This window comes from Clytia hemisphaerica, unplaced genomic scaffold (genome assembly GCF_902728285.1).
Source record: "Clytia hemisphaerica strain Z4C2 unplaced genomic scaffold, Clytia hemisphaerica genome assembly, whole genome shotgun sequence".
Taxonomy (NCBI): Eukaryota; Metazoa; Cnidaria; class Hydrozoa; order Leptothecata; family Clytiidae; genus Clytia; species Clytia hemisphaerica.
Genome location: NW_027104535.1, coordinates 422,138 through 432,904, shown reverse-complemented (window position 1 = coordinate 432,904; position 10,767 = coordinate 422,138). Strand labels below are relative to the sequence as shown.

Sequence of the window (10,767 nt, the reverse complement as noted above, 5' to 3'; positions counted from 1 at the left end):
TTTTGGATTAGAAAATTAGGGACCCATTAAATGAAAATAATATCAAAGTTACCATGGAAACTCATAATGTTTTTTTAATCCAATTTTTTTTTAAGAGGAAAGCATTTATCAAGCTTGGTTCAAAAATTTTGAAAATCATGCCGAAGAAATTTTAAGATTTTCTATTTAGTGAATCTATCCAAACCCCCTGGATACAATCCTGAAGTGGAGAAAAATAACAATGCTTCGTTTGCATGCTTTATTCAAAAGAAAGAGAGAAATACCAAAGGGGATCAAGATCTTTTAAGAGAGGAGTTAACGAGCGTGCGGTTATTATAAGGGAAAAAGAAAAATCCATTTTATTTTTGGGTTGATGATACAATATTTTGTCCACAGTCGGGAAAACCACAAAATTGGTTTTAGTTGTTTTTTTAAATTGCGATTGTAACGAATGATTGTTGACTTATTATTATCACTTTTTTATAGCACACTTGTTATATAATTAACTAATAGACAGAATACACAATAATTTTTATAAAGATGGTGGAGTCCACTGAAGTCAGCCACGAGGAGAGATCCGCTTCACCGTCGGTTCATTTTGATACAGTTGATGGTACAGCAGAAACTGTTGTTGAAGATAATATTGAAAAACCTAGCAAAGATCAATTTTTCAATGGTTTAGAGACGCTTGAGGTTGACAATATCTTAGATTCCCGTAATGAGCAGGTAAGAACTTTTCTTATTCTCCTCCTTATTTTCTTGTATTATGTCCGGTAAGTTGAGATGTCCGGATTTTTAAAGTTGTCAGGAAGGTTGGGACTACAAAGGGGGTGTTCTAAAGGAACTTGGTTATTATTATAAAGAGCGACGTTGTTACTGATGATTTCAAATACACGGTTTTACAAACAAATTTTGAACTTGTTTAACAGTTAACACTTGTTTAAATCAACCGATCCATTATCTGGTACTCGATGTAGAAATTTTCTTCCGACACGCTAAAGCTCTGAAGGTCGGGAAAATTATATTGGTCCGCTCCTTTAGAGCTTTAGCGTGGGCGGCCGCCAATACGCCATCGGAATATCAGATAAACCGATCCACGGTTCCTGAAGTGGCTTGTAAACACCACCGTATCACAGACCTGGTAGGATTCCCTCCCAACATAGGCATTGAGAACTTTTAAATGTCCCGGGCCTTTATTTAATGTTTTGGTTTTTAGTAAGGGACTTTATTTTTATTTGAAGGGGCGTTTAAAAGAAGGGGTCAATCAGTTTGAAAAATTTTACCGGGTTGATAATACAGGGGTGTTAGTGAAAATTTCGAGTATTTCCAGTTCAAGAGTCGATGAGGTTCTGGAAGGCAAAACACGTTTTTTATAAGAACATTCAAAATTTTTGAAGCTTTGAGATTCTTATTTTCACCTTCGTGAGTGTTTTTGTCCATTGTCCCTAAGAAATCGGGTGTTATAGAGATCAAATAGGCTTCAATTTGCTCTTAATATTTTGGCCATTAAACCTATCTATTTGATGTTATAAGCTTCAAGATTTTGGACCTACCCCGGTGGAGGTCCTATAAATTAACCGTTCTCCGTTCGTCCGTTCGTTCGTTCGTTAGTTAGACCAGCTTTTCTCGAGATTGGCTCATTAGTTTTTTCTGATTTTTTGCACAAAGATGCATAACTATAAACCCTCGAATGTGACGGAGCCTGATTTTCTAAAAAAAAATTTTTTAGGCAAATTTGGGCCAAAAAACGGCTAAAAAAACGGGTTTTTTGGACTTTGTGAAAAATTGGATCATTAATTTTTTCTCATTTTTTGTATGAAAGTAGGGTACCATCATAGGTAAAAGATGGCTTAAGCAGATTTTTGTAAAAAACGAATTTTTCAGCTCAAAAAACGCATCTTTATCTATAAGAATCACTATTAATAAGCATACATCAATGTTCTTAGCCAAATTACTCAATATTTTGATGAGATCGATGTTTTTTTTGCTCAGGAAGTCTTGAATATGAAAGAATATTTATAGAGCATGAAATTTTGGTTTCTAAACGGTTTTTTATAAGAAACAAACGACTAATTTTAATAGATCGTCACTATTAGTGTTCTGAATGATTGTTTAATGGTCACGCTCACGTAGATATCAATTATATATGTGTTAAATGCATGACTAGGTAGTTCCATAAAAGTATCACTTGTTCATCCTTAGTTTTCGGATGACGGTTCACTTTCACTTTTGGAATCCATAAACTTTTTAGTTTAGTAACTCTAATATATTCTAATGTTTTCAGGACTGTAGACAATACCTGGTGTCTTTCAAAAGTTGGATAGCAGAAGAATACTTGCAAGATTACAACGAGCTACTCATCAAATTTTGGAAGCAAAAGGATGAAGAACAACTTCAGGTTTGGATTTGTTTGGCTTTATTTTTCAATACACTCCTGTGTTACAGACCCGCTGAGACCCCAGATACACTGGAAAATTTGGCAAAAATTTCCTGAAAAAATACCCTGAAATTTCAGTATACCCACTGAGGAAAAAAGTTCCACCGGGGCTGTGAGACAGGGGTGTTTTAATCTTTTCAACATCCATGCAGACTTCAATTTTTTTATAAGAATAAATTTTATGAACACAATGAAACTCGAAAACGATCTTTCAAACAACATTATCTCCTCTCCGATAAATACGCCATTGCTCTAAATTGCTTGAAAAAACTTCAAACTGACTTTTGGAATTTTCGAAGTTATAATCATGGGCATCTCTTAAAGTCCTAACGAATAAAATAAATCTTCGTTCCTGTTAAGGTTTTTTTTTCTAAGTTGTTTGCTTTTTTTTCAAATTACACGTTATTTTATAAGAACATCAAAAAAAATTTAAACCTTCGGATGTTTTAACTTTTTGAGTTTTAAGCCTAAAAGTCTTCTTAAAATGTTCTTATTTTAACCATTTTTTAAGCATTTTTGTCAATTTTCCTAAGAAATTAGGTGTTTTTTAGAGTCTGCAAAGCCTTTAAATGTTCTTAACTTGTTCTTAACATTTTAGCCATCGAAGCCTTATGTTCTTATATAGTTTTTCTTATAAAAAGAAACATGTAGATCTAGCCAATAAATAAATCTTGCGCCTTCAAAAAAAAACTAACCAGGAAAATGGGTTAAGTTTCATATTCCACCTAACATACAGGGTAAAATTGTGGTACCAGGGCAAATAATAAATTATGTTTAATGGTTTGTTTGACTTGTTGAACAAAATGCAAATAAAATATTTTTTCCTAGATTTTTGCTATCCAGTTAATATTTGAGCCTGCTGTGTCTATTTGGTATTATTTGGTTTGAAACTGAATAACATTTCGTAACTTTTATAACAGAAAATGAAATACCTTCTAGGGAACTCCAAAATTAACAAAATAGCTTATCTCGCCAAACTAATTTCCTATCAATTTTAAATTCCTTAATAGTGCCCTTAATAGTTTGAGAGCTGTTGGCCTTTTTTATTACGTCATATGCCTCAGAATTTTAACCATTATGAGCGTGTTGTTTTGAGACTAATGACTTAATAAAAACGCCAAGAGCTCTTAAACTATACTAACGAATTTTGCTGCTCGTCAAAATTAATCAAGTTTTGTTGTTTATTTAGAACGGTAATGTGCCAAAGGACATACCATCAAAAGACAAAAGATCCCCTCAAACACCTTTCGCGATCCAAGAAGATGCTAGTACCGAGTCCTCTTCGTCAATAAATATCGATAATCAAAGCTTATCCACCGAAACAGTCGATGTTGAACGCACTTATGAATCAGAAGGTATGTATCCATTTCAGATTGCACATGACGTCCATCGAACGTTCACAAAACGTTAGATGAATGTTGAAACAATGTTGTGTGTCAACTTGGGAAATTAAAATAGCCAATCCTCATCCAAAACTTACCTGTACTTACCAGTTCTTATAAAAGATGTTTGTTTTTCTCAACAAAGTATTTGTATGTAGTAGCTGCTAAGTTATGCAACGCTCGACCGTCTCAAGACCTAATTCGGTTATTACCAGTGATAATGTGATAAAATAGCTAAAATTTTTAATCAATAGCGCTGTCTAGTGATTTGCCAATATAGTAACACTAAAATTCTCAAGGTAAAAAAATTGAAGCAGTCGCAACTTTTGAGTTGGTCTACTTTATCTTTTGCTTTAACTACGATATTCCAAACTTTTCATCGATTTTTCCAATCTAGAACTTCTTCCACCTTCTTTCAACCGTTTGGAACGGAAACTAATAACAGATGGTATCCAGGCTACAGAACTGCCTAGACTGGATTCGTCTGAAGACACAAGCTATGAATGGACATTGGAGAAAGAAAATCATAACATTGTACACAAGAAAAGAAAATTGAAATCGTTAGATGATATTGTACGTAAGATCGCCAAGCAAAATGATCAGGTCATTCACCCTGCTGTAACTGAAGATGGTTTGGATGTGATGAGAGGTTATCAAGGACATGTGAATTTTGAAGAGAGTGTGACCAGCGAACAGAAACATGTGGATGAGGACACCAAAAGAGGTATGTTAATCCCTGGACTCTAATTCAAAAATATTAACAGGCAGTGACTATAACCACAGATTTATAATGGCCGAAAGGCTGAATGTCGTACTTTAAGCCATCGCAGGCAAAAAAAATTGAATATTGGAAAAAAATATTGTTGCTATTGTTTTCAAAAACCTGCGAAGCTTCTGATTGGTCAAGCGCTGAAATTCTATTGTAATGTCACATGAAATGTAGGATTTCCTACCTAACCACGGCACACTTTTCAGCTAAAGTACGCCATCTAGCCCTTCGGGCTTTATAAATCTATGATTATAACATATTTTCCTTGTCATTAAAACAGATTGAAAAATGTATTTTTATCATTTTGGATTTGATTAGACCCCATTAAGGATCATTATGTAAGCTATTACCACAAGGCCTTAATCATTAATTGAAGTTTTTCACGTATTGTATGCATAAAGCTCTCAAACCTGCAAAAGAAAATCAACCGCTTTAGAATTTATTTTTCAATTTAAATGAATTCTTTTTTATAAGAACAAGTTCTAAGGCTAAAAATTGCCCGAAAAATATTTTGAAGAAATAACAGAATTTAAGCAAATTCAGAGTTAAAGTTGTGACCCTAAAATTAATAACAGAATAAAAAAAAATGACACTCGAAGTCAAGTGCCAAGCCTAAAAAAATTACTGATAAGAAAGTGTAAAATAAAATATCGAAGAAACTCATACATGTTTATGCTTTTACTCATTTAGGATCTCTGAAAACAGTATCACCAGAATTGCTAAATGGAAAAGCAGAAACGATCGGCGAAAGTCAACTCGCAAATGGAAAACATTCTCCATCGAACGCTCATCAAGAAGAACAAAGCCCTAGAAAAACGCAACAAACGCCTGCAGTAAAATCAAGACAACGCTACCATAAATGTCGCTACTGCTCAACGTTATATTCCGACCCTGCATTGTTAGAACGTCACGAGAACAGTCATTTTGGTAGGGCCATAGCTCCAGCTCCCCCACCCTTGGTCCCTGTCACAGACGAGAAAGATGCATACAACCGACACCCTCATTATGGTAAGAACCATCGCAAGGAAGACGAATCCATGATCAGGAAACCGATTCGGAATTTACTATCCCGAATGTGTAGTAATCCGGAATCAATGAATCCAGAATTATTGCTTCAAAAAGCACGTCGCAATATTGATATCATTTGTCCCTTGTGTAAAGTGAAGTTCAATAAAGTGTTACATTTTCAACAACACTTTCGTATCAGCCATCCGAACACTGTTAATTTCATTTGTAAAGGATGTCATATTGTTTTCTTATCCAATGAAGAATTTGAGAATCATGATTGCACTCATGTGGTGACACGTGGTGGCTACAGTACACCTTGTCAGAGAGTTGATTCAACTGAATTTCAACATAATGACCGCACTATACAACCACAACATCACCAGTACCGTTGTAACCTTTGCTCGAGAACTTTCAATAATCGATATCATTTGAATGAGCATTTGGAAGACCATAATGATGGATCACCTCCTGTATGTCAAATATGTGGCAAATATTTTGAGAGGATGGACTCGTTGAATTCACATATCATTGAACATCACGCCGAAATGCGACGAGTCAACGACCGAACATTCAACGGTAACCGATCACCATGCGCCTCTGTAACCATGGGTAACGAACCGCGCATGTGCAGTAAACATGGTTCCCAGCATACGTCACCGAGAAATTCAGAACAAAGCCCGTCCCGCTCGTCAAGCGCTTCGTACGATAGTAATGAGCAACAACCATACGAGCCCGTCCGAATGATACCGACTTCACGACATCATAACGAAAATAAACCTTCGTACCCTTATGATCAAAACAAACCGACAACCAAACAACGATTTCCTGAAGCAGACTATTATCACCCTCGAAACCTACCCAAAGAACAAAGCCATATAAAACCTGACCCCTTCATGCAATTAGTACCAAGTCCCGCCCAACAACCGCCACAAAACGCCATCAAAGTATCAACCCCCCGTGGTGGTGGTACACCTTTCAATCAACAAAACGGTGATCCATCAGTTTTAATATGTTCTAAATGTGGTGAAAACTTTTCTTCACCTTCTCTATACGACATCCATATGCAATCTCATAAAGAACTTTTCGAATGTGAAAAATGCCATAAGACATTCTCAGTAAGGAGTCAATACGATTTTCACATGCAATCCCATGAGAATAGTAAATCACACAAATGTCCTTATTGTCACCGTTCATTTTCCATGAAAGGTAATCTTCGAAGACATATTCGAATTCATACCAATGAAGCACCTTACGAATGTCCAATCTGTTTTCAACGTTTCCGAAGATCAGATGGTCTTAAAGGACATATCAAACGGCACGAAACACTCGGTGAAAGTGCTCCAACAGACTTGCTACCTTCTCAAGCATCTTAAACAGATAAGAATATCATGAAACGTTATAATCAAACATTACAAAGATTTCTGATCTTTTAGTTTCTATTATTTTTTAAATAAATCTTTGGTTATTTTAGTGTTGCATTCTTTTTTGAGATTTCTTCGAAACCATTAAAGTGCTATTGCTATTTTCAGCAAATACTCGATATTAGAGCCTTGTTTTGGGCTAATGTCACCTTTTGATTTAAACTAGTTTTGTGCTTGATTTCAAGAGCAAATTATTTTTTGAGTAATATTTTTAGAAAGATTTTTATGAAGTGAGTACGTGTAAAATATTATTTTTTTGTATATATTGCTAAGAACGTATACAATGGAAAATATTATATTCTACAATGATATTCTTGGAGAAAAGTTATGAAAAATTATCAGTAGTGTTGTAACATAACCCTTCCTGTCATTAAGTATGGACTGTAACCTTGGATTGAAACCATCTTTTGTTCGAAATTGACAGAAATGTGATTTTTTTCTAGATTTCGTCCATATGTTGAGGGAGTCAAAAAAGACAACAAAATCGGATACCCCTCAGATACACAGGGATACATGTTATATTAGATTCTTTAGCGTGATTTGGTTTTCGGATCAAAGTTTTAACAATAGCACCCTTCCCGTCAATCCAGTTACTATACATTCGCTTCAAGTGTTCTCAAGGGAATTGCTCTTATTACGCTGACATGGTTTTCATATTTTCAAACCTTGTTGTTTGTTTAGGAAAAGGTTATAGACCCCCTTCTCACAGACGCACTGGGACCCCTTCCTGCTGGAAAAATTGTCCAAAATATCGCCCCCGGTGGAAAATTATCCTCCAATTTTTCTCCCCACTGAAAACAAATCATATAAACCAATCCTCACTGCAAAATTTTTTATTATTTTTCCCATCTCCAATGAATTTTCTGACTTGAAATACTGTAGGCTCTTCCAGAAAAAAACCGTTTGTGGGGAGTGGAAGATATATTGTTCAGGGGTATCGAAAAAATCCTGAAAACTGCCATGTCCATGGGGTGAATTAGCAATGTCCAGGGGGCTGATTTGATCCTTGTCCAGGGATAAAACGCGTGTCCAGGGGGTGAAAAATCGAAGTAACCAGGGGTAGATCATTGAAAGAATAATACATTCTCCACCCCCATGAAAGAATTTTTTCTGGAAGAGCCCAATCAAAAGAATTGAAATCCCCTGCCAAAAGAAAATATTGGAATATCAATCCCCATTGAGTTTCAGAAAAAATCCTACCGGGCCTGTGAGAAGGGGGTGTGGTTATCATGAAAAATTGTACATTCCGTTAGAAAAATAACTTTTGGCTCCTCCATACTGTCCCACTGCCTTAAAAATAGAACGTGATCAGAAACAGGGGTGTTTTCAGGCATTTAATATGGCTTTTTTAGAATTCCAATTTCACATGTTTATCCATGCCATCCTAAACCCCTGCACTAAGCTTTATCCGCCATTATTGAGCGGAGTTTCCTTGAAAAGGGTACCCGCAAAGTAAATTATTACTACTATTGAGCCGTCTTACCATCATAGACTAGCAAGCGTCTGTCTTTCCTTGGACACAGGAACGCGGGAATAGTGCTTATAATAAAGAGTTCTTATAAAAAACAGAAATTGCCGCGGGAGAGTGGATTGGGAAGAAAGTTGTATTCAGTGAACGTATAGAAAAATAGATCCTATTGTAAGTTTAATCTGCAGCGAAATACAACGACGTGGTTTACTAGTCTATACTATCAGGGTACCACTTTTCAAAAACTCCAATCTAAGGTTTTGGCTTTCTGGGATTAGTGAGGTTAAGTAAATCGGTAAAATCACGACGACGGACGAAAATGTAACAAGCTAGTGAGTTTCAACCAATCAATTTTCGTAATTTTCGTCGCGATTATCCCGGTTTACTTAACCTCGCTAAAGACAGGAGCGACGATTAATCGCTTTTACAAGAATACGTCAAGATTTCATAGAATAACTTAAACACAACAAAAATCATCACCTCCAGAAATATTCATATGACCACATTCCTTTGCGATGCATATGCCTCCAAAAGAAATTAGTGTTCAAATATCTCTATCCTGAGCGGCTACAATTACTACTGATGCTAATTTTACCTAAGAAAAATGCGTATATGGTGCAAATAATGAACAAAATCAGAGTCACCAGGAATAAGTAAAGAAAGTATTCAACGTTTAATCTTCCGTTGTAAACAACATCAACCCGAGATTGTGTTGGATTTTGCATAATCGGAAAATCAAATATGAGGCGTTTGTTTTGTTCGCCTGTCATGCATTGAAAAAGTTCTTTTGCTTCAGGTGACATCAATGATATATCTTGAAAAGCTAGTAAGATGGGTTGGTTAACTTCAAATTCTGTAACGCAGTTTAATTTCTCGTTTAACATTAAGTCTCGATCACTAAACCCTTGATAGACTGAATACACATCACTATTCATCAACGCCGCGTCAGCTTTTGAGTCGGAAATCAAGCTAAACATTTCTCTGTACGTTCCCACTTGGATAACCTTAGCATTTAGGTTGTGTCTAGCGTATTTCTCAGCTATAGTATTAGAGATTACTGTGATTCGTTTTGCGTGAAAATCAGGTGGGTTGTCAACAGCAACAAAAACATTTCCGCAAATAACAGCAATAAAAAGTAACCCGATTGTAATCCAAATCCACATGACAAATTTCCCGATTACACTTTTCGCCAAAACATCACCATAACCAATCGTCGTCATGGATACAAAACAACACCAAGCTGCGTCCTGAATACCTGTCAAAAAATATTCGCTGACGTCATCATTTTCGCGGTGCTCTGCAAACCAAAACAATGTTCCGAATATAAATGCCATGAAGACAGAAAGAAAAATTGGTTCCGTGCAATTGGATATGCCAGTCAAGATTTTGTTCGTCAAAAGGATGGAGGACCGTTTGGCAACCAACGCTAGTTTCTCGCTCGTTGTGTATTTGAACAACGTCAAATTCTTTAATCTCAAATCAATCCATTCTTCTGACTTATCCATAAAAATAACACCCCATATTTGTAATAATGGTTGATCACAATCTCCTCGGTACTCAGATGTATTAACTTTACTCAATCGATTAGGAGAAAATATAGCTTCGAGAAATTTTCGGTGACCAACAGCAACTTTCACATACTCGATGAATTTCCTTGTTGAACCATACTTATCGTCGGCATCGCAATTATTGGCTTTGTTATAGGATCGTCGGCGACAGTGAAGTTCTGCTAGTTGAAAACTTTCAAATAAAGAGCCATGAGTGTCGTTGTATTGAGTTAAATGAAAGAAAGGATCAACGTTCCAATAAAAGAATTGAATCAAAGGTGCTTGTGCTGTTGACGTTAGCCTGAAGTGAAGAAATACAATTAGAAAATATATTTCATAAAATCGTCCCATAACGCTAGCGATTCAGCAACAGTTGATTTATAATTATTTTTTCCCATCTCTTTATTTTTGAAATATTTGAAAAGGTTTATCTTATAGAAATTTTCCAACCAAATGAATAATTTCAATATATTTCAATTTCTATGTTTTTAATTTAACTTTTTTTATAAAAGAAATCTTTCTGATTTTGTCTCAAAAATAACATCCTCCATCTGGTTCGGATTTTTATTAATCTTTTTTAAAACCTCAACCCGTACTCAGTGCCTCACTATTTTGTCAACGCTACAAGCCTGAAACGAGCGAAAGTCGAATGATAAACAACGAGGGTATATAGTTTTACTAAACTCTCAATTTGAATAGACAGAATGATCTCAAAATGACCCGACAAGTTAAAGCCCTCTCCTCCCTAGCTAACCT

General features: G+C 35.6%; 1 protein-coding gene across 1 annotated transcript; it reads left to right on the top strand.

The window, feature by feature from the left end:
- Positions 1-448: 448 nt before the first annotated feature.
- LOC136822535 (zinc finger protein 14-like) lies at positions 449-7,334 on the top strand. The gene is made up of 5 exons (XM_067078801.1): positions 449-705; positions 2,264-2,377; positions 3,606-3,771; positions 4,196-4,522; positions 5,258-7,334. The coding sequence occupies exons 1-5, from the start codon at positions 520-522 to the stop codon at positions 6,946-6,948; spliced, it is 2,484 nt and encodes an 827-aa protein (XP_066934902.1). The 5' UTR covers positions 449-519; the 3' UTR covers positions 6,949-7,334.
- The last annotated feature ends 3,433 nt before the right edge of the window (positions 7,335-10,767 follow it).

What these genes read in the sequence shown, in the direction of transcription:
- LOC136822535 (XM_067078801.1), top strand. Translation starts at nt 520, where the DNA reads ATGGTGGAGTCCACTGAAGTCAGCCACGAGGAGAGATCCGCTTCACCG. An exon ending in AGGATGAAGAACAACTTCAG is followed by an intron (nt 2,378 to 3,605) that starts GTTTGGATTTGT and finishes TTGTTTATTTAG; the next exon opens with AACGGTAATGTGCCAAAGGA. An exon ending in ACGCACTTATGAATCAGAAG is followed by an intron (nt 3,772 to 4,195) that starts GTATGTATCCAT and finishes TTTCCAATCTAG; the next exon opens with AACTTCTTCCACCTTCTTTC.